Here is a 24,555-nt window from a genome sequence, read left to right on the forward strand (position 1 = left end):
GGCTTAGGGCACAGTGCAGAGGAGTTATACCTGTCATCAATAAAGATCAAGTGGGGACTCAACCTACCACTTCAAAAAGCAAGGGCAAAGAAGTAAATAAACAAAAAGAAACATGTGGTTGGTATATACATGCATCTAGGTCAAACCCCGAATTTGACTGGTTAACAAGGACCTTAAACCAAACTCATACATGCTTACAAACAAGAAAACTCAGAGCTTGTACTGCTTCTTTAATCTGTAAGAAAATCATAGATCAAGTTGAGGCAGATCCGAAGATTCATTTGAGAGCCATATAGGATCACTTTCAAAAGACCTACCAGGTGGGTATTTCGATGGATAAGATGTTTAGGGAAAAAGATATGGCAAGAAAGCATGTAACTTGGGACTACACAAAACAGTTTGAATTGTTGAGGGACTATGCTCTTGAACATCAAGCTACAAACCCAGACACAACAGTCAAAATAGATGTGTGTCCTAATGGCAACCCTGCATCCCCAACAAGGCAATTTATAAGGATTTATGTATGCTTGGGTCCACTGAAAAAAGGTTTCAAGGCATGTCTTAGAGACTTAGTAGGTTTGGATGGTGCATTCATGAAAGCCCCATTCCCTGTTCAGGTTCTTAGAGCAGTTGGTCTAGATTCCAACAATGGAATTAATCCCTTGGCTTATGCAATTGTTGAGTCTGAAAACACAGCTAGCTGGAAGTGGTTTTTAGAAAACCTTGGGGATGACTTGGAGCTTGGGAGCAACTCAAACTATACTTTCATAAGTGACATGAAAAAGGTAAATTGCAGTTCATCAGTTAATCATTTAGATTGTGTTTTTTACCAAGAAATTAATTATAATTATTGTCTGTTGAGTCATGTAGGGATTACAAATTGTAGTTTATCAATTGTTTCCAAATGCTGAGCATAGGTATTGTATTAGACATATTCATGACAATATGAAAAATAAGTGGGGGCAAACTGAGTACAGGGACCTTTATGGAGGTGTGCATCAGCAACCACCATTCCTGAGTTTAAGCATTTGATAAAGGAGTTTAGTGAGTATGATAATGAGGCATGTCAATGGTTGAAGCAGATTCCTCCTATACATTGGGCAAGGCGTCATTTCTCAGGTAATTGTATATGTTTGCATATGGTAATGATTATGTGTTTCAGTTATTTATCAGCATTAATTGTATGTTAATGTAATATGCAGGAAGAGCTATTTCTGATGTGTTGATTTCAAACTTGTGTGAAGTGTTTAATGGGAAGATAGATAAAGGCAGGGGCAAACTTGTAATTTCATGTTTAGAGTTCATTAGGGAGTATCTAATGAAGAGGATATGCAATGTAATGAAGGCAATGAAGAAGGATAAAGGTTCACTAACACCTACAACAACAGACATCCTAGATGTAAGGAAAAAAAAGTGCTTCACAACATATTGCTAGGTGGAATGGGGCAAACAAGTATCAAGTCACTAGAACATTGCAAGATCAGCATGTGGTGGATGTTAGGAACCAAACTTGCACTTGCAGAAAGTGGGAATTAATGGGAATACCTTGCAGGCATGCAATTGCAACTCTGAATGAAATGAGCAAAGACCTTGAGGCTGAGCTTGACATTTACAAGTGGGTACACAAAGTGTATTGGCTAGAGACATGGCAAAAAGCTTATTCATTTAAGGTGGAACCAATAAAAGGGAGACCTATGTGGCCTAAAAGTAATTATCCAACAAAGCTAATCCCTCCTCCACATCGCACTCAGGTGGGAAGGCCTAAGAAAAAAAGAAGACAAAGTGAGGGTGAAAGGCTAAGCAAAAGGCAGAAGGCAAGTCAAGGTGATGGAGTCAATGGGTGCAAGGAGAACATTCCCAAGGGCCAACAAATGATGGAGTGCAGAAGCTATCAAGGAAACATATCAGTGTTACTTGTAGCAAATGCAAGAATAAGGGACACAACTCTAGGACCTGTAAAGGGCAAGGTGGGAATCAATCCAAGAAGTGACTTTGGTTGTTTGTTGTGGTGCAATGACTATTTAGTTGCTTGTTGTTAAAAACTGTTTGTTTTTGAAAACTTTAGTTATGGTTTGATGATGTGGTTATGTATGGTGCACAGACGCTTGTATGCTTAACTTGGTAATGGTTTTTGGTTCCACTCATGTGGTTAATGGAATGTGCATTTTGGTCAATTTATGACACGTATTTTGGTAATGTACTTTTGTTACATTTTTGGTTCTATTTACGTGCTTATATTTGACAATTGATACACATTTGAACACATTTTTACACTCGAAAATATCATTTATATCATTAACAACATTGGAATTCATTACAAACATGATGAAGTCAACTTACAACAAAATTATACCATTTTTACTCTGCATCACTTGATCAACAAAAACCCCCACATTTGTCTAACCCTATCCCTTACATAGACACAATACTACAGATAACAATCACAAACATAAACCAGCTTGTACATAAATACATCTTCAGCTTGAAACCTTCATCCTTCAATGCATCACACCTTGCCTCTAACATGTTGTTCCAGCTCAAACGTCCATTGCACTATTCCTGTAACATGTTGATACTTCTTACCAGCCCATTACATCTTTCCTCTAACATATTTATGTTTCTTAGAAGACCAGGTATGATGGTTTTACTCCTAGCACACATAGGTGGGTCACCCCCCCCCCCCTAAAAAAAAACCCACAAACATAATCCTTAGTAGGGAAAGCATAAAACCTCCTTCCGGAATTCAGTTGTATCCAAGACGTTTTCACCAAAGCGAGCTTTCCACAAAATCAAACCACCATTGTTCGATTGCAAGTCAGGAAGGAGAAATGGAAGAAATAGCCGTTTTTTTGTACATATGTTATTTTCATTAGTTTTTTTTCTTTTAGTGCAAGCATTCACTCTTAATTCCATTTAGTCCTTTCCGTTCCTTCAATTCTTTTCTTCTTAGTTTCTTTTTAGTCGCCTATCATCTTCTCTAGGGTGATTCTCGATTTTGTTCTTTCTTGAGGACAAGAAAGGTCTAAGCTTTGGGAGGTCTGATAGGTGCATTTTATGCACCTATTTTGCATGTTATTTATGTCATTTCATAGCATTCTACTTCATAATTCTTGCATTTAGTTAATTATTTGGACAATTGCATATTTCATTAAGAATGTCTGGTACTTCACCATTTTTGATTTATTTTGCAGGCATTTTGGAGCGTGGAGCTCGGAGCATGGAGGCATGGAGCTTTGGAGCATGAAGAGAAGATGAACCGGTCACTCCATGGCAGAAACATGAAGACATAACCCGATTCATTGTTGCATTTTCATCATAGTAAATGACTACATTTGAAACGCGGTTCTTGTCGCACCGACACGGGTCGTGTTTGTCCTTTATCATCTCATAGTTGAGCAACATGACTCGTGGTGAAGTTTGACCGAAGATGGAGCCAACAGTGAAGACTTATTTGTGTTTTAGCAAAAAGCATGGGTCATGCCAAAAACACATGGTCAAGACAAATGGCCATGCCAAAAACACATGGGCAAAAGGCATGGCCATGCCAAAAACGCATGGTCTTATGGAATGCACGTGAGAACTTAATAAAACAAAGGAGGTCGACATTTTAGAAGGAAGAATGGTTTTTGGGAGCAGTTTGGGCGATCTTGGGTGATTCTAGGAGACTTTTTGGAGTTTTTGAGAAGACCTAATCATTGCAAATACTTTTGATTTCATTTTAGTAAGCATTAAACATTTCAATTTCATCTTTATTCTTTTTTTATTTGTTCTTAGCCATGTGTGGCTAAGAAACCCTAGATTCTAGTTCTTGGTCAAAACATGTTGATTGCTTGACTTGAAGCATGTGATCTGATGTTTGATTTGTGATTCTATTCTAGTGATTATGTTTTTGTTTAAACTAGAACCCTTAAATTTGATTTGTGTTTGATTGGCAACTTTCATGAATTGAATTTTTGTGTAGTTAGTTAACTTTTAGTGCACCTAATCGTTCTATTAAGTTAATAATTGGTAACAAACAATAAGTTTTCTTATTGTAAAACATTTATCACATGTTTTCACACTTCCGAGCGTATGAGAAGAAATGAAGATTGTTGGGAAGTGTGACATCCCCAATTTCACGGCCAGAAAAGACCGATTTATTTTATGCTTTATAAAATAATTTCAGAGTAATCATTTGATTAAAAGTGTTGCGGAATTTGTTCCCAGAAAAACATGATACATATGTTATGAAATCATTTCCGAAGAAATGTATTTTATTCACTTAAACCATTGGGATGTCATTGTCAATACAAAAACATAAGCATAAACAAAACTTACATTCCTTTACACTAGTGATCTACTTCTCTTTTAATCTCTCAGTGTAAAGCAACTTTGTATCGATACCTGTGATACAATTAAACTGAGTGGGTCAGGCTTGGGAGCCTGGTGAGCATATAGGGTTTTCAACCCACAATAAATAATAAACTTTTGAAGTTCTCAATCAACAATAAATTTATTAATTCCATCAACCAAAATAACCCTTATTACCCATTCCCATTATCCTCACTTTACGTCCCTAAAACAACTATCATAAGGGACCTAGGCTAAGGATTATCACTAGGGGTGACAACATTGCTTTGGGGGTTCCTCAGTAAGTTATGTCAAATAAAACAAACATCGGGCTGACAACATTACTTTCCCTCAGCAAGTTATGCCAAACAAGACATCCTAACATAAAACAACCAACAAGGTGACAACATTGCTTTCCTTCAGGAATTTATGTCAAATAGGCACGAAGTCACATCGTTGCCATGTGCTAGTCCATAGTTCTTATTCATTGAAGACATTTCCCATGGGAGTCCCCCCCCCCCCCCCCCCCCCCCGCAATACATGTCAATGGGGTTTCCATATACTAAGTCCATAACTCTTATTTATCGACGGTATTTCCCACGGGAGTTCCCCCCGCAATACATGTCAATGGGTTTTCCATACAGCTGATGAACATACTTAAGGGGTTCCCCATCCTTACATGCCCTAAAGGCACTCATGAGGGGAATAGAGTACAACGAATGAACACTTAAGTCCATTAACACCTACAGGTTACGAGCCTGCTAGTGTTCCACAGACCGTCAAAACAGTCCATGGTTGTCATCCATACTCTGCTGAATGATGGGGGTCTTAGAGTACATCGAATGAACACTTAAGTCCATTAATACCTACAGGTTGCGAGCCTGCTAGTGTTCCACAGACCGTCTAGAACAGTCCATGGTTGTCATCCCTACTCTGCTGAATAACTGGGGTCAACGTTGGGTAAGGGCTTTTCTCATATTGCACCACTCACGCCAACATTTGGGTAAAAGCTTTTCCCATATTTCACCACTCACTTTCAATCCATGATCTATATCACTGATCATCTCACCTATCCAACTCACTTTTCATCACACACCCACTATTTAACTCATGATCTATATCACTAACTCATGAAGCTCGTCCGATCACTTCATAAAAGAACAAAGACTCCAAAGCTCTTCCCAATAAAAATATAGGGAAAATACTGATAAAGTACTCCCATACGCTCCCGTACCCCGACACGTAATAGTGTCAAAAAGAAGAACTACCGGATGAAGACATAGTTCAAGAACACCTAATGAACATATAGTTCAAGAACACTTTATGAACATATAGTTCAAATATACGAACCGATTACAAGTCTACTAATGTTCCACTGGATTATCTAAAATAGTATGTGGCCGTTGTCTATACTATGCTAGATGAGTAGATCATCTTAAACACCGATACCTCTCATCACTTTTATTTCATCACACATCATCTAATTCATCTATCCATGTTTTACCCAACATATTTGTAGATAAAAATATATATATACAGTTTAAAACTTATATAAACCATCTATTCAACAGTCACCTTAATTAAACAATCAATATAATTACACATAGCACGTATTTTAAAGAAAATACTTCATATATATGTGTAAGGTGAAAGTAACTACACACTCACATGATTTAACGATAACCGGGAAGCACTTCGGTGCCTAAAACGATCGTTTCTAATAAAACCGAGAGTTTTATTGAAAAACCGGGCTCTGCGAAAGGTCGGGCTTCAAAACCGAAAAGATAAATTTTTCGGGATTCACGGGCTCTTCGTGGCGTATTCCGGGGATTATAATCGATACCGGGGCTTTGGGGGATGCTATGATGAAGAAAATATGGAAAAAGGGGCTAAAAATTACAATTTCCAAAAAGTACCCGAGAAGGCTCGCATGACCCTTCTATTTATAGGGTCCGAAGTCGGTCTGGTGGTGGGGTCCGCAGGCGAGGGTGCGCAGGTGGCTGCAAGTGCGAAGGCCTCGCTGTCCTCTCCTGATTGGACCAAGGTCTAGTGGTCCATCTGCGAGGCTCGGAGGCTAAGGTGGTGCGAGGCTCCGTCCAACTGCGAGCTTCGGATTGGCCTCCCTTCGGTTGAATCAGAATCTGACACACAGCTACTGTTCATGTGAGGGAAGGCGACACGTGGCTTCGCATGACTCACCAATTTCGGACACGTGGCACTCTTTCAGCAAAGGTGACGTGGCAAAAACGTGACTATGCGAATTTTCTTGGTTTTCGCGCCAAAACTTCTAAAATCCATAACTTTCGCATACGAGCTCCGTTTTTGACGTTCTTTATATGCACGCGTAGGTAAAATTACGCTCTACAACTTTTGTTTAGACTTCGTCGACTAAATTTGAATTTAATTTTTATATTATTATTTTTAACAGACCGGGATAGGAAATCAGTTAAAAATTCATAACTTCTTCATCCGAAGTCCGTTTTCGTCAGACTTTTTACCGTTGTGCTACTAATGATGAGACCTTCGATTCTCGTTTAGGTTGTGTCGGCTAAAAATCACTCGATCTAAAATTCGAGTTTTTAGCTGTCTACTACTAAGCTGAAACTTCGAAAAATCATAACTTCCTCATACGAAGTTAGATTTGGACGTTCTTTTTATACTTACTCTCGGTTTAACGAAAACTATGAGTAGATCACTAAGGCCAAAAAGTAGTTTATCGAAAACTCACTTTTTACGACATTCAGCCCCGTGCTGGTTTGTCGCGAAACTTCGACAGGTCATAACTTCTTCGTTATAACTCGGATTTCGGCATTCTTTATATATCCGTAATCCGTGTCACGCCCACTACAAGTTTCTTAATAGATATCGGCTTTATCTAAAATTTAATTTTTGACGCTCATTTTTATTCTTAATTAATTAAACCCTAATAATTAAGCATAAACACATAATTCACATAATATTCATATAATTCCTTTTCATTTCTTCTAAATGAGTTACAAAAGCTAACCTAGACCATTATGTCAATATTAATGCCTAGCCTAGAAACACGGGCGTTACAGGAAGCTTGTACAAAACTTAATGCAGTTTTTCAATACAATCTAAAAGCGTGTTTAGGTTGAATTAGTAAAGCTAGGTCTAGTCAAAGAGCGTGTTTTGGTTAGATAATTTGGCAAGCGAGAGGTAGAGCGTGTTAATATCTTTCAGTACCAACTTAGAATAGCAATCATAAATTACATCATGTCACAATCAGGTTAAATGACAACATTGAGAACTAGAACCGGAAACACTTTTACAACTTGTTTACAAATCTATTTCATTTTCTGCATGTTTCAAAGTTAATTGTTATTTTTATTATTTGACTTTTGCAAACAAACCCCTTTTGTGACCAAAGTACCTTACGCAAAGAGGTATAAACTTTTGTCATGTGTCTCTGTGGTTCGACCTTGCTTGCCCTGTACTACTTTTTAGTGCATTAAAGCAGTGTATTTGGAGTCTGTTGTACCCCTATTATTTGTTGGGTTTGACATGCCTAACAGTCCCTATAAGTAAAAAGATAGAAATACCCTCACATGCAAGGCACATGAGGGGGTTAACGGATTCTTTTTAACGGGTGTTAAGTACAGGGACCATTCTCACAAACAAACCAGTCCAAAAGGACCACAAAACCAAAAAACTCGTGGTTTGGACCAAAACCCCAAAAAATTGCATACCACAGGGACCATTTTTGCAATTAAGTCATCAATTTATTAACTTTTCCAAAAAGTCATCACTTTTTTTGAAAAATCATTTTTTTTGCCTAATTTTATCTAAAAAGTTAATGTTTATCAAACAACTTTTTAAATTATTGACTTTTTGAAAAGTCAATAAGTTAATAAGTGACTTTAAAAAACAATCTCAAACACTCCCTTAGGCTGAACGGTATCGTGCCTTTTTTACAATCGGTATGCCTAGGTCGTTGAAACTCATTCTTAGAGGTGGTAATCTTCAACATCACAACTTAATACCCAAAATCTTCATAGGCAAAACATTAAATCCTTTGTGAAACCTAGTGACATCTATAAAACATTTATGATACCTTAATGCCTTGGTTCCATATTTCCATCTACAACCACAATCATGACTTGGTAACTTGCGGTTGAAAGTTTAATCAAGACTTGAAGTGGTTAAATATGGACAAATAAAATATAAGAATTGTGAGCCCGAGGATAGCCTAACTGTAGGATGGGATTGGACTAGGGATGAGCATTAGAACCGCCGGAACCGAAATTGGTAACAAGGTCCGGTTACCGGTTCTCCATTTTTATGAAAACCGGTCCCGATTCTAAAAACCGGAAGTGATTTGACATTTTTTTTCATTTTTTAAAATGCGTATAACTCACTCATATGAAGTCAGAATTATTTGATTTTTTTCCAACATGTAATTTGAAGCTTGTAATTCATTTTTGACTGTACAAACATATATTTTGGTTAGATATTGAATCAGACACATGCCCCGAAAAAAAAAAGTATCGATGCTGCGTTTTTTCTATTTCAACATTTTTTTTTGAATTTGTCACATTTTTTTAAATGAGCATAATTCATTCATATGTCGTTGGAATTACTTAATTTTTTTCCAGCATGTAATTTGATGTTTGTAGTTCATTTTAGACTATAAAAACACATACTTTGGGTAGATATTAAATCAGTTATAGACCCCGGAAAACAACATATCAATGTTGTGTATTTTTTGTTTCGACATTTTTTTTAAATCTGTCCTGCTTTTAAAATACGCATAACTCACCCATATGAGGTCAGAATTACTTGATTCTTTTTTCATCATGTAATTTAGTGTTTGTACTTCAATTCAGAATGTAAAAAGTCACAATTTGGTTAAATATTGAATCATTTACAAACTCTCAAAGATAACATCTCATCTATAATATTTCAACTGGTTCTAGTTTGAAAAATAACCAAAAAACTGGGACCGGAACTGGAACCGACGCTAGAACCCGTGGTCCAGTTCCCGGTTCTTCAATATAGGAAAACCGGTTCCGGTTCTAAAGCTCATCCCTATATTGGACTATAATATTTTTTTTTTCTTTTCTATTTTATAGATCTTGACTAATAATAAGTAATAATCATCCTCACAATTGTTTCATGCATCTAGTGACTAAAAAGGAGCTAAGTTAACCTCAAATATTTTCACTCAACTTTCAATTTCCAATGTCGTGAAGTTAAGTGTTTAACCAATCAAGCAGTTGAAGTTATTTCATACGAAACAAAAACTAAGAATGGCGTATATAGTTTACAAGAACAATTGTCGTAAAGTTTTTACAACATTAATTGGAACAAAATTGAAAGGTGTAATGAAGAGTTAATTATTAATGACAAGAGTGGGATGGTGCTACTAATACTAATGGTAATGGGCAATTAGGTATACAAGGATAGAATTTTGAACAACGGTATATAATAACTTAATATAATGTTTTTTTCCTGGTCTTAATTAGTATTTAGGCATATATGCACACGAATACAAATACCGATATCGTTTGGAGATCCATTTATTTTAAAGATAGAGGGAATTAGAGGGATGGTGATGGTTATTGTTTTTTAATTCTGATGAGTACTTTCCTATATATGGATGGTTCATGGTTGTATGATGTTAATAATATTTTTATAATTGAATTGATGCAAGTAAGTCTGAATATTTTTTGTTTTACATGGCGGAGTGATGGTGCAGCAGGTGTCTAGCATGGGATGATGATGATCGGGCATCGAGCCAAGAGATGATGTCAGCAAAGACAATATGGATATTTTGGTCGGTCTCACCAGCGGTCAAGGCATGACACATACCAGGGTATATCTTTATGCTCTTGTCTTTACTGCTTGCTTCATTGTACAAAGCCTTGCTTACTTCTGGATCTGTCACACTGTCTGCTTCTCCATGCAACACAAGGAAAGGGAGCCTCACCTGCCATTTCCAAAATTAAACACTCAAACAAAAGGAGACTAATACTACTACTACCTACCTGGTTCAAGCTCTGTTCAAGCGCCATGCTTGTTCTAAGCAATTCAAGAGCTGTTTTAAGCCTCGGCTTCTCTTGATATATCAGCTTGTTCCCGCGTATCTAATATTATTCCATTCACACATATATATATATTAATTTATTTCACATTCTACACTCATGAAATATCAAATATGTATATAGTGTAATGGACTTACCTTCTCTCTCTTAACAGGGTCCTTGAAAGCAGAATCGATGACATCCTTTGTAGGAACAATCTTCCATCTGGGGATCACATCTTCTACTTTTGTTAGTATGCTTATCACCACCCGGTGGGGCTTCACCTTCTCAGATATCTACGTATGTATATATATGTACCAATTAACTACTTAATAAAATTAATCTAAATTAATAGATCCTACTATATACCTTACACATGGGAGCCACTAGAACAGCGCCATCCCAGAAATGGGCTTCTTTTCTGTGTGCAACAAGGGCAACTGCACCACCCATTGATTCTCCATATAAGAATCTTTTCTTCTTCCTGTATTCTTCCTTTTCTGAGAATTTAACAAAATTAACGTCTGCACATTAATTTTATTTTAGCCAAACCAAATACATACACACGACATATATATATAATGCATGATTTGTGGTCCATAACATGCTATTCAATGAGGTTGGCTGATTTGTTTATACAACAATGAAGAGAAGAAAAATATCATGATTTATGAAAATGAATGAGCTGAGCTGACCTGATATGGATTTGAAGTAGGTGCAACAATCAGTGACAAGGTCATCAAACTTGTTGATGTAACAACGTGCACCCATGGATCGCCCATGACCTTCATAATCTATCCCGAACACCGCATATCCATGACTTGCTAGCTTCGTCCCACATCCTACATATATACATACAATACACACCTCCAATTACTATTTCTCTATTCTATTTTACATATCTAACTTTTCAACCATAAAAATCAATATCCATGCCAAATAATACTACTCTACTCTAAAAACTCCAAACTGGATTCAATTAATTGTTTGTTATGTTAATAAATTAACCTTAAGAAAACTCACCAAACACGCTCCCGAAAACCATATTTACCTGAAACCATTTATGTTTGTTAAACTTTATATTTTTTTCTATATCAAATATGTATGTAAACTTAAAAGTGTTTCCATTTCCTACATTAATTAAACGTCAATGTAACATCTCACTATGGTTGAGTTTAATTAATTAAATGTCAACTATATATTCCAACTCATTCCAGCACTTCCATCAAACTATGAATTATGGATAGTCTAAGACTAGAGGATGTACTCTCCTCACTTTTCGGGTGCAATGCCACTTTATTTTTCTCTAACTCTCCCATAAAATAGGAAATGATCATCCCACACTTTTCCTCATTCTATATATATATATATATATATATATATATATATATATATATATATATATATATATATATATATATATATATATATATATATATATATATATATATATATATATATATATATATATATATATATATATATATATATATATATATATATATATATGTGTGTGTGTGTGTGTGTGCGCGCGCGCGCGCGCGGTGCAGTGCACGCAAAGAAGAAAAAGAGAGGTTTGAGTGCGGTGAGAAACCACCGGAGTGTGCGTAGGGCTTCACGTGAGGTGAGGTGAGGTGGTGTTCCCCCACCCATACAATGCCACATCGCCCAACACACCATTTGGTGGGGGTACATTCATGTCCTAAATGTGGAATCCATTGAGCATATAAAGTCACAAACAACTTATGCTTGCTCACAAATTCTTTAAAATAAAGTAATTAAATTTGTTAATAAATAGCAAGATATTTCTCATAAACAAATAGGGAGAAATGTAGGTTCTATCAGTTTATTAGTTATGGATGTCGATTCATGATTTTGGAAAACGTTTTTAAAACAGCAAAACAATGGAAAGAACACCCACATCTACACTTGAATATATTCCTTAATGAGAAAGCTACAAAAGACTGGTCTCTATCATCCTCTATGTGGAAAAACTTGATTCTATGTACCCATATACAATATTGTCGTAGTTAATCTATCTACAAAGTACAAACAACAGAATTGTTATTGTCAGTTAAACTATGGAATCATTGGATAATCAAAGTCGGGAGCGATATATTATGATGGCAGGCAGGCAGACATGGTCAAAACTGAAGAATAGTATAGTGATATAGAAAATGTCACGAGAAACTGAAATGCAAAGGAATTGAACACACATAAAGTGGATTAAAAGAGAAAGAGAAGAAAAAAAAAAAAAAAAAAGCGGCATGAAGTGTTAAGAACCTTTCATGAAGTCACCACATTCCATGCCATAACCTACAAAAAAATGAATCGTTATTTAGCTAGTAAATCCGAAAATCAGATTAATGTTTGAAGAATGTTGCGTTTTTGTGAGTTTTGACCATGGCAGAGGAAGACGAGAGCTTTTGGAGAAGAAACAGGCAGCCATCTGCAAGTGAAAAGGTTCACTCCTCTTGAATTCCTAATGTACTCCTGAAAGGTAAGTTGATTAAAAAAAACATTAGATTTTTATGCCAGATTTGCTAAAGATTGAGAGAGATGAAGAAAAACAACCTCTTGATACTTGACCTCCATTAATGTTGTTGGCAAGGATGAATTGGAAAGCCAAAGGAGAGAAAAGAGGAAAGAGAGGTTATGGTTATGGAGAAAAAGAGTGACGTTTGCTTCTTCTTGCTACACCAGACCCATGCCCTGTGACCGTGTGTTTCCATCATTTTATTTTAGCAGCCATCACGATGACGTGGAGAATCTTTGTTATCTCTCCCGCCCGTATATCTTTTTCCTTTATATATAGATATAGATATAGATAGATAATATTTCATAAATAGATTACAACACAAGAAGACTGACTAGTTTATCCAAAAACAGAACAAAACAAAATGTTGAGAAGGCTTGTAATAATAGTTTATAATACATGTGTAAATATATTAAAACGGGTAGAAATTACAAATATTGCATTTTCTAAGAAAACAACATAAAATAAAATTCTTTTTTCAAACAAAGGGGACGGCAATGAAACGTATCAAAAGTAAAGTAAATGGGACGTTTTTTATTTTTATTTTCATGTTTTTTTACTAAAACTTTTCAATCGTTTTGAACATCTGATTAAAATAATAATTAATTATATCATGAAATATGATAGTTTTAAAACCATTTTGTATTAATTTGTTTCCTTGAAGTATATATATATATATATATATATATATATATATATATATATATATATATATATATATATATATATATATATATATATATATATATATATATATTGAAATAAAGTTAAAGAGATGAGGCGGTGGTGGTGGTGGGCATCTGTTACAACTTAGACATGGCGTGAATACGGACAATCTCTCTCTCTCTCTCATCATCATCATCTATGGTGATTTATGATTGATGAGATAAGATGGCATGTGCGCATAACATGATCATCATAGATTGATCAAACAAAATGAGAAGAAGATCAAATCTTAGGCCCAACTCTTTTTGGTTTGGCGAAATCACAATCACAATGGTTTTTCAAAACACAACTTCACTGATCTTTCTCATCCTAGCCGGCCAGACAGCTATTTCAAAACACAAATACGCAATATGCAGTGCAGGTTATGCCTCATGGATAGCTTTAGCATTCGAAATTTTTTGGAAGACAATAAGGCAAAGGTGAGAGAACTTGGTGCTGATAAACTTAACACAATCATATGACTAAGAGAGCCTGTAAAATGTAAATAATAAATAAAAATGTAACCGTGACATTGGAACCCATATTTACCAACGGTCTTGGTCTTGCCCTCCCAACAAGTGAACATCAGAGACCAAACCAAAAGTTGAACAACATATACATATGCCATGTCTGCTTCTTTACAATAATCTAGATGTAAACGAATTTAAGCTCTAGTCTTGGTTACAACAATATAAATGAACCTATGTGTTAGAAAGGTTTGTAATTTCTATTTTATTTTTTTAAAGATGTAAAGCGAGGGCTATGATGCTGAAGCCATTGTTAGGGGTGTTCGTTTGAATGGATCGGTTTGATCCGATCCAATCAAGTGAATCTAAATTGATTTCGGTTTTCAAAACATGGATCCGAATAGTCCAAACTTAATTCAAATCCGATCCGATCCGATTACCATTCGGTTGGATCAGTTTTTACGATTCGGTTTTCAAAAACCGAAACATTTTAAAATAACATATAATTAAAAAATTATCCAATTTTACATAAGAAGTGAAAACAAATTATTTAGTTGTGATTTTAAATTTATAAACAACTACTAAAAAGATATATGATAGTTAAATATTTTATAGATAAAAAACTTTTGAGAGATGATACATATTAATGTTTTTTCATCGGGTGAAACGTTTTAAACCTATTTTAAAAAATAAATTACAAAATTAATAGATAACTATAGATATATATTATAAATAAATAAATAATAAACGTTTATTCGGTTTTTTTGGACTATTCGGTTCTTATTTTATAAACCAGAACCAAACCGAAATCCAAAATAATAATTCGGTTTAATTGAAAACCAATCCAAAAATCCGAACCAAATTGTCCAATTGGACAATTCGGTTTTATCCAAATACTGAGCAGCCTTAGCCATTGTTACGGAGTTAGAAATCTGGATATGTTTTACCGAGCCAGAAGTCCGGATATGTTGACCAGAATGCTGATCTAAAACTCTAAAATTCATTACCCTTTTATGATATTTTTTGGGTTTGTTGCAACTTCAAAAGGTTTCTAAGTCTCTTCCGGAAAGAAGGGAAAAAAATGTTAACCCTTTCAAAAAATTACGTTTGATTTTTGTCAAATATAACGAATTGATTCAATGTGTTCCCTTCTAAAATAATAGTAATAATAAATAATAAATAAATGGGTAGGAGCTGTGTTGGGGAAACAATACGGACAATTGATTAAGAGATAAGAAAGAGGGCATGGTACCCAAAATAAAATGTGCACATAAGATAACACAAACTATAACATGATTATATGATTATAGTCTATAGACAAAAACAAACCCAGGGTTTCAACTTTCACCTGCTTCATGTACTTAGGCCTGCCTGATTTTAAATAAGCAAGTTGAGCATAGAATCATATAAACTAAATAAATATTTTTGTTGTTGATTAAAAAAAAATATGGGGTTTAACCAGGGAGATAACATAACATAATAGGTTCCAATCCACAGTTTCATATAGTCTGAGTTAAACCTCTTCCTCCTCCTCCTCCCTAATCTAAAGTTGGAATCATGCTATATAGCCTATATAAATATAATAATGTCTACTCTTTTGATTGGTGAGCAACATATGTTATAATAATCAGCAGGTTGTTGGTGTTGGTGTTGGTGTTGGTGTTGTTGAAGAAGGAAGAAGGAAGAAGATTGATTGTTCAGATTGGTGGTGTTGATTGGTCAGCAATGGCACAAAATCCAGAAAGGAAAGCAGTCATGACAGCCACCTGCTTCCAGTTTCGGGTTCCAGCACCAATGGCTGCCCCTGCAACCCCACCTGCAACCAGAGCATTCACCTGTTCCAACTTCCAATAAATCAACAACCCACATCTCTTGCAATTTGCAAACAAGATAATAGGAATGAGAATGTTGTAAGGTTATTAATTACCCAATCGTTTTTCTTGCGGTATCTTCGAATCCCACACCGTGTAAATGAAAATATTCCAGCAAACAGTCCTAATAATGGACCACAAACAATTACTCATAAACTTAGCACAATCATCATTAAACAACTTGTAAACCTTTGCTTTAAAAATATGAGATTACCACATTGGAACCCATATTTACCAACCGTCTTGGCCTGCAAGTGAACATCAGATACCAAACTATTAAATACAACAAACTTAGTGAACCCATTTCTGCTTCTTTAATCACAATAAGCTGCTGCAGTATTGGTTACACCATATGCCTGCCTGCATTTCTCCCTCATGTCAATCCGATTACTTTAGCAGCATTGCTTATCATTACCAAAATAATTAAGGAAACAGTTCATGTCATTTTTTCAACTCTTCAAATCGAAATCCACAGGTCAAATGCTCTACTAAAATAAGAAAGAATGAGGGAAGAAACCTACCACGAAAGAAGCGCGGGGAATGCCAGTCAGACCTAAATCATGTTCACACAACAAACAATTCAGAAACTGATTAATTAGATAGTTTCACTCTCTTTTAACAACAAATCCTTGGTCAATTTAGCATCAAAACATAACAAATGTTTGCATATGTGATTGAGTAAAAACCAAGGTGCAACTGATAACACAAATGAATAGCTGCAAATAGGTCATAAGGTAGGTTTACCTATTTGTTTCGCATCGTAGGAACCAGCACATGAACCCCAGATTAATCCGCCCTACCATTTTAAGATTTTGATTTTATTTCTAAGTGTTTCAACTCTTAACGTAGTATATCACTTAAAAACGCGTTGTGAGAGTACTTACAGTTCCGACGCTAATGATGGACTCGACGGCGATCGAAGAGCAGGGAACGTCTTTGTACCACTCTGTATCCATCTTCTCCTTCTTTTCTCTCTCCTTCGGAGAATACCGCTTTTGGGCCCAAGTTCTCACACGGTAGAATGTCGCTTTGGAAATTTTCAATTGAAACCCTCCTATTGTTGCCTAATTGTATTTCGTTCACGTTCTTCGACTTTATGAGGTGTTTGGGTTTGTCTAAATTATCTCTCTCAAGAATCAATAATAGATGGTGTTTTGGATTTCTTTTTTAAATGATTTATTGATTTATCGCTTCCGAAGTTATAAAAAAAATGTTTGTCACTTACAAAAAGACAATTAAAAAAAAAAAAAAAAAAAAAAAAACTCATTTTTGTCGCCTTCAAAACCATCTACAACTCAATTTTATCACTTTTACATCATATCATCAAAAAAATAATACAAATAGTATTTTATTGGGTTTTTAATATTAAAGCCTTTAAGTTTGTTAAATTTTATCGGTTTTATCAGACGATTTTTGTCTAATAATATCCAAAGTTTGGCACTTTTTTTTTCCCATTTTTGTCTTTATTACAAATCTTTTATGTTTTTATTCTAAGTATGTTTAATAAATTTGCAAGAAAACTCTTAAGTTTACTAATCTTTTATATTTGTAACACAAATATGTTTTTCAAATTTAACATAAAAGTGATTGAGTTTGTCAAATTTTGTTGGATTTGCTCCAAATATATATGGTAACAAAGGCAAAACTGGAAAAAAAAAATACCTTAACCCATGTAGTCAATATACCAAGGATTACATCAACCTCCTCAACTATATTCATGTAAAATTTAGATGACGACAACTTCTTAGTTTCATCTTGATTTTAGTTGGTAACAAAAATCAACATGTCATCTACATATAAACAAAATGATAACACTTGAACCAATAACATCAAATATACTATAAAAATATTTGTCACATCGGTTTAAAGCAAAAAACATCTGAAAACATAACTTCATCAAACTTTCAATGACATTTAATAGGTGATTGTTTCGGTCTATACACAGACTTTACAAGTTTACATGCATTATGTCATCATCCAATGTAAGAAAACATTCGATGTTTTATGTAAACTTTTGCATCAAGATCACCATTTATTGTTTTAATGTCAAATTGATGAATAATTAGATTATAAATAGCCTCCAAGCAAAGCAACAAAATAATTGCTGGAATTCGAGCTACTAGAGCATATGTATAAAATACTTAATTTTGGGTTATTGCATAAATCCTTGAATGACCAAGCGACATTTAAATGTATAAATTAACCCGTTAAATTTCATTTCTTTTTAAAACTCCATTTACAACCAAGTGGTATGAAACTCGAAGTCAAATATGATAACACCTAAGTGTTATTCTCAAGAATTGATTAGATTTCATCATCAATTGCTTCTTTCCAAGAAGCATCATCTCGAGACTCAATAGCCTCTAAAAATGTCTTTGGGTCATCTTCAATAATATAATAATATGAATAATGAAGTCCAACTTCATTTCTTGAACCTTCTACTAAATACATCTGATAGTCGAAATTGAATACTTTGACAATTCGGTCATGTTTTTTTTTCCAAATTTGTTGCAGTTCTAAGGAAGTTGTATAATGAAAATCACAGAAGTCATTTAAGTTCTAAAATAACCTATTTTCTAAAAATAATAGAAAATTGTTGTTTTGTAACTTTTGTTAGCATAGAAGTCTTGTATTTTTCTATATTGATATCAAAAGTTGCAATTAATCAATCTTTTTGTATATTTTTTGTTTTATTCAAAAACTAACATAACCCAATTTTGCATACGAAAGCATAAAATCATCAATTTTAGAAGAAGACGATGACTTAAAAACAAAATTATCTATCGAAGCAATTTTTTGACACCACTCAAATGAAACATAATATTATAATAATAAACAAACCTGATAAAACTACCACTTCGAGATAGGATATACCTTCGTAAACTTGTTTGTAACCATCACTGATCAAACATCCATCACTTACAATATTCTTCCTAATTTTAGGTACATATAATTTATATATTTATTTATATTTATATCTATTTATATCCATATACCTAATAATATAGACATATTTTTAGGCATCATATACATTTAAAACTTTCACTGCAATTTAAGAGTTTTTTAATTTATATATATTTACAACTCAAGAACTTTTTATTTTCTTATCATTTATACACTTTGTAACTTATATTAGTAGTATATAAGTAAGTTTTTCTCATAAAAAACATTCATATGTTTGTTGATTTTTGTTTATATTTTTTTGGTACGATTTGTAAGTGTTAAATAATTTTTTTAAATAAAAATGTTATAATAGATGTTTTAGTTTATTTATGTTATTAAAAGTCTTAGTGTTTATTTTATCGTACTTTTTATTTCTATGAGAAGCTCTACGGCACCCACGATTCCCAGTAGTAAGTCGTCGGCATATCGCGCGTAACAAATCCTTATTAAGTAATGGCTTTTTAAGGGGGGCAGCTTACGGGCCAGGCCTCTCTCTGAGAGAGGTCGTGATAAGAGTTTCCGAGTGAGGCGAGGGGCTCCATCAACACTTTGATCTTCTTCGACCTACCCAGAAAAATTGTCGGCCTACGAATGTGGGTTCGATCCTTTCGGTGATGCCAGAAGTCGTTTTGATATACGATTTTATCTTGTTTCTATTTTATTTATTATCCCTGATCCGGAAGTCACCTTTTCCTTTCCTTGGGCAATACCTCCCAACAAGATTGATCCCTTTGGATCTTGGTCCATGATGGCCTTTTTATTGATTTTGACGATTGGATCTCTCTATGAATGGAAAAGAGGTGCTTCGGATCGGGAGTAAACACTAGTTACATTACAGGGGAAAAATCAGGGCGAAGGACAAAAGAAAGAAAGAGCGACCAATGCCTACATTAAATCAATTGATTCGTCATGGTAGAGAAGAAAAACGGCGCACGGACCGTACTCGAGCTTCGGATCAATGTCCCCAGAAGCAAGGAGTACGCCCGCGTGTACCAACGAGAACACCGAAAAAACCGAATTCAGCTCCACGTAAGATAGCCAAAGTACGGTTGAGCAATCGACATGATATATTTGCTCACATTCCGGGGGAAGGTCGTAATTCGCAGGAACATTCTATAGTCTTAATAAGAGGAGGTAGAGTGAAAGATTCGCCAGGTGTGAAATCCCATTGTATTCGAGGAGTCAAGGATTTGTTGGGAATTCCGGATCGAAGAAAAGGGAGATCAAAATATGGTGCAGAAAAACCAAAATAGAGATGAATGGAAGATGCCTCTGGAACTCTTTTTTCTCCAATTTAAAGTACGAAGTTACTGGCTCTAAGAAGGCAATTGCACCTTAGCCCATGGACTGATACGGAGACTACTCTACAGGGGAAATCTCTTACTCAACTAGAGCGGATCCCGAGACTTCACCCGTTCCTTTAAACTGTTGGGCACTACATTCTATAACGAGAATCACAAGGCCGGTCAACAAGGAACAACCTGGCAGAGTGTCCTGAGATAACAAGGAAAAAGTGAGAATGCCCAGTGACGAGAGTGGCGACATACGAGGATCTAACCTCGACCAACAAGAGCGTAGCTGCTCGACCTCAGACATAGGGATTCTCGGACCGGAACAATGGGATTCGCTCGACCGAAGGGAACGATGCGTAGCGCCATAGGGAGAACCTAGCGTAGCAGAGCCAGTCGCGACCAAGTAGATAGCTCTACGCCTCTGCCGAACGAACGAAGAGCTACCTAAGTACGGTTAAAGAAAGTGAAAATGATAGGTAAACAAAAGAGAGAACAAATGCGACAGAAAGCGTCAGAGCTTCGAAAGCCTGAAATTGAGCTTGAAATTGAGTGTCCTTGAATTGAGCCTGTCGTATCCTTCCCAACCCAAGACGACAAGGCGGTAACAGAACTACGGCAACTCCGGAACGCATCATGCGGTTTGTTTAAAGGCATGGGTTCCGGTCTAGGAGAACTCATGCGACTATTGGCGTTGGGGAAGCCATGCGTTAGGTAAACCAACCGCACATTGCAAGCGAAGGAGTGAAAGCTACTCGACTATAATGTAAGGAGAGGACCTACAACGAGTTGCGGTTGCTTCGCAAGCAATACTCGACGGTATAGCGCATGCGTCTCATCGTCTTGGGAGCACTCGTAGTTGTTTGAGTCGTTGCGTTAGGGCAATACAACTACGAGAACCAGTCGTCCTAACGCTACTGTCAAACCTACTGTAGTTGTCGTTATTACCACTCGTCGGGTAGTTGTTCCGTAACACCACTAGTCGTAGACTACTAGTCGTTCCATTGTTGCACCACCCCAATGTGTGTTGCGTAGTAACTGCCTAGCTGTCTGTTACGTTGTCAAACCCTTCCGAACAATCACCTATGACGCAGAGACTACGAGTGACGGACAACTAAACGACAACGAGTGGTTGCTTTACCGTCTTGTTCCGTCGCATGTCGTTCTTCCGACTTTGGGAACACTAGTTGTCTTTGGTTTGGTAAGGCCGACTCGATGGTTGCGGAGCAAGGTTACCAAGGGAGTGGTTGCTTCGCAAGCCTATATATTACGGTCTAGCGTTATCGTCGTTGTGGCGCTTGCCGTAGTGGTTGTTGCTAGTAGTTAGGACCACTACGAGTTGTCGTTACCATATTATGTTGTTAGGACCACACCACTCGTCGTTATAGCACTAGTCCTTTTTTTTGTTCGGCGTTAGGGGGCCCCACGAGTCATCGCTAGCGTCATTGGTTGTTTTGAACACAGATCGGTCACACTAGTGGTTGTTTGGAACGCTAAGGCCGAAAGGCAGGCGGTCGGGAACACTAAAGGCGCTTGCTCTGGACGCTAGGGGCCGTTGCTCATGCAAGCGAAAGGGTGAATTCTTTCCCGGTATGCCGCTCCGCGAGCTAGGAGCGAGAACTACTAGAAAATGGTGAGATCATTAGTGAAAGAAGGACCAACGACAATCCTATCCTAAAGGAGAAGAAGGAGTAGGAGGAGTCAGTTTTCTTTGAAGATCGAGGTTTTAAGAAATAAGGAATGCAAAAAAGAGTAAGAACTACTCTACTTTCTTTATTTCTCCTTGCAGTATTAGGGGTCTTATTGTATTTTATTGGGGTCCGGTGCGGATAATCGGAGTTCGTTCATGCCTTATTCTTTAAGGCTACTCTTTCTTTTGGGGTTCGATCTCTCTCGCTACTCTTACTTAAAGTAGGGTGTTCCGGTTTTATTATTTTTTTGATTGGTTTTGCTGCGAGGGCTTTATTCGCTAGTGGGGCCGAAATCTATATGATGAGTCCGTCGGGTGGGGGAATAATCCCTTCCAATTCTGGTTCCTCCTGGACGGAGGATTCGTTCGAGATCAAAGTGTTGATGGAGCCCTCGCCCGAACCGGAAATGGAAGGCACATCGGCAGGATGGTGTTCGGTCGACGAAGCTTAAAGCAGACATCAAGAGCTAAGAAGGGGGCCTTATTCGACGCGGCTTAAAGCAGACATCAAGAGCTAAGAAGGGGGCCAACAAGCCCCTTTGAAGCTAATGCCTTAGAAGCTACAGGACATAGAAGCAGGCCAACAAGTGGATTGAATCTTTTCCAGTCTAGAGACTGGCGGATTACCTTCGAAACAAAGGATTGCAAAATTCCTTCTGCTTTGGACAAGATAAGTGGACAGATGAGTTGAATAATACAGGGACTGATAAGCTAAGCGAGGTTCCCCTTTGAGATCTCCCAACCTAAAGGCTTTACTCAGAGGTGGGTCTTTCAACCACCTACTCTTTCGATGAAGGGTGCACTACAAGAGAATCGGTACTAAAGATATTAAATGGGGGGATTTCGCCGATATTGAGTCGACTATAAACTATTCATCTTGCTTGGAACCGTCGTTGTGTATGGGAAAGAGGGCTTCTACCTATGCTTGGTTGGGAAAAGGGTGAATGGTCCCAAAAGGGACGGGAAAAAGCCACTAGAAAGAACGGGGGGTCATCCACCAAGTATCAAGTTGGGTAGTCCACTTTATCCGTGACTCTGAGTACAAGATTTCCGGGATCAAGAAACTAGCAAACAAATATGCTCGGCTGGACTCTTTTCTTGTATGCCCGGAAAATTCAATTTCGGTACAACTCCGCTTGCTGCAAAGCCTTTATTTATCGTCCAAACACTCCAGATCTGCACTTCCCTTTACTCCATAGGGCCGAAGCCTTATTAAGTTAAGAATTAAGAAGGGCTTTTTTTATAAAGAGAGAGTCAGGGGCGATCTATATTGCTTACCACAGCTCTATTCCCGACTTGAAATCCATAACGGACTTTAAGAGAGGATGAACATTCCCGTTCTATAGGTAGCACTGCCCCTATTAGATTACAGAAGGGTGAGGGCCCACTTCCTTCTGATCTGCTAGCACTGTGAATTACCTTAGACCTACGTAGCAGGAACGAGATGGAGCACCTACTCTACTGGTCGTCTGCTCTCTCGAGGTCGTCCTTATCTAGGTACAAAAAGGACATTACGGGATATCTCCAAAATTCGATGTACTTCGTGCAGGACACATCTCATGTTTGCCGAATCTAAAAACCATCGCCTTTGCATCCAAACACTTCACGGCGGCTATGATCAGATCCCAGTGTTGGTTCACTTTTGACTTTATCCTCCACCAAATCTTCTGATCTCCTGTTCTCAATGATGTTAAGCAGCTCCTGATCGCAGCAATCATGCCTTCGAAGGTACGTTTTTTTCATTCGGGGTCTTACCTTGGGGATAGACGATGGACCCGCCATTCGACATGATGCAGCATTTTGAAAGAAAATTCCATCAAATAAAAGGAGTTTACATTTCTGACATCTCTTGACATCCTTACTTTTAATAGGGGGCCTTGCCTCATGATTTTCTTGGCAAGCATTTGGCTGTTGACGTGTCCTCCGCACCCACTTGAATGAGCTTGTTCAACAATGTGTGCTCCTTATTTCGGAAGGGAGAGTGACCTTTTGTAAAGGACATCTCCCAAGATCACAAATCGTTGGGAAAGTTCCCTCCGGGCTCTCCTCTGACCACGAGTGGCGTACTCCGGTATGAACCCGTCTTGAGGTAATTGTAGAAAGAATAATACCATGGTTCCCATCGTCCTCGTAATCTTCCTCGTCTTGACTGGTGATAGTTCATCATGTTCCAACTCCCGATAGTCTTCATCCAAGAGGAGAAATGAGTCCCGTTCGGCGGAAGGGCTCTCTGTGGCTCGGATGTCGATGACAAGCGACTCTGTGCTTCGGTGTACTAGCATGTGTACTAGAGCGGCTGAGTATGAATTCCATAAGGGCTGGCGAGTCAGCCAAGCGATTTTCTATTCTCGGAACATGGGTGAAGGTGATCTCCCTAAAGCGCTTGATCAGGTCAATGGCAAGTTCTTGGTACGATATGAGTTGGGTCTCTTTGGTCTTCCATTCTCCTATACCTCTCTCTATAAAAAAAAGCCTTTCCCCTTTTCAGAATACCCACGGTAAGCATCCTGCTCTCGATCCAGAGCTACTGCTTCAACAATCAACTGAGCTTAGGAAGTCAGGTTAAGACATCGACTTATAATTGGTCTTGCCCGAGGAGATGAAAAAGAATTAGGGCTTGCTTTCTCAATTCACATCTATGAGCGATGATTCCTCTATCTCTTGCTCGCTTCGATCGGACT

General features: G+C 37.0%; 5 protein-coding genes across 6 annotated transcripts; 3 read left to right on the forward strand and 2 right to left on the reverse strand.

Moving 5' to 3' along the window:
- Window positions 1-332: 332 nt before the first annotated feature.
- LOC128126178 (uncharacterized) lies at window positions 333-2,125 on the forward strand. Its single transcript, XM_052763950.1, has 5 exons — window positions 333-785; window positions 978-1,119; window positions 1,203-1,413; window positions 1,553-1,967; window positions 2,066-2,125. The coding sequence occupies exons 1-5, from the start codon at window positions 333-335 to the stop codon at window positions 2,123-2,125; spliced, it is 1,281 nt and encodes a 426-aa protein (XP_052619910.1).
- Window positions 2,126-9,755: 7,630 nt separating this feature from the next.
- On the reverse strand, window positions 9,756-13,188 carry LOC111921494 (caffeoylshikimate esterase). Of its 2 annotated transcripts, none has more exons than XM_023917070.3 (8): window positions 12,948-13,188; window positions 12,776-12,866; window positions 12,657-12,689; window positions 11,069-11,215; window positions 10,743-10,897; window positions 10,532-10,669; window positions 10,338-10,436; window positions 9,756-10,279 (listed from the first exon to the last, which is right to left on the reverse strand). In XM_023917070.3, exons 1-8 carry the CDS (start codon window positions 12,966-12,968, stop codon window positions 10,025-10,027), a joined length of 939 nt encoding a protein of 312 aa, XP_023772838.1. In that variant the 5' UTR covers window positions 12,969-13,188; the 3' UTR covers window positions 9,756-10,024. The 2 variants fall into 2 exon arrangements, with proteins under 2 accessions (XP_023772838.1, XP_023772840.1); XM_023917072.3 differs by having other exon boundaries at window positions 10,743-10,873; window positions 12,948-13,178.
- A 2,300-nt stretch (window positions 13,189-15,488) lies between these two features.
- On the reverse strand, window positions 15,489-17,021 carry LOC111921495 (outer envelope pore protein 16-4, chloroplastic). The gene is made up of 6 exons (XM_023917073.3): window positions 16,837-17,021; window positions 16,697-16,748; window positions 16,474-16,505; window positions 16,167-16,200; window positions 16,009-16,076; window positions 15,489-15,916 (listed from the first exon to the last, which is right to left on the reverse strand). Exons 1-6 carry the CDS (start codon window positions 16,906-16,908, stop codon window positions 15,779-15,781), a joined length of 396 nt encoding a protein of 131 aa, XP_023772841.1. The 5' UTR covers window positions 16,909-17,021; the 3' UTR covers window positions 15,489-15,778.
- A 2,427-nt stretch (window positions 17,022-19,448) lies between these two features.
- LOC128126179 (NADH-ubiquinone oxidoreductase chain 3) lies at window positions 19,449-19,715 on the forward strand (the record flags this gene model as incomplete). The annotated part of the gene is made up of 1 exon (XM_052763951.1): window positions 19,449-19,715. A coding segment is annotated over one exon (267 nt), but the record flags the coding sequence as incomplete, so codon positions are not given.
- Window positions 19,652-20,169, forward strand: LOC122197858 (ribosomal protein S12, mitochondrial). Its single transcript, XM_042901982.2, has one exon. The coding sequence runs from the start codon at window positions 19,777-19,779 to the stop codon at window positions 20,146-20,148; it is 372 nt and encodes a 123-aa protein (XP_042757916.2). The 5' UTR covers window positions 19,652-19,776; the 3' UTR covers window positions 20,149-20,169.
- Window positions 20,170-24,555: the final 4,386 nt, after the last annotated feature.

Source organism: Lactuca sativa, chromosome 5 (genome assembly GCF_002870075.4).
Source record: "Lactuca sativa cultivar Salinas chromosome 5, Lsat_Salinas_v11, whole genome shotgun sequence".
Taxonomy (NCBI): domain Eukaryota; kingdom Viridiplantae; phylum Streptophyta; class Magnoliopsida; order Asterales; family Asteraceae; genus Lactuca; species Lactuca sativa.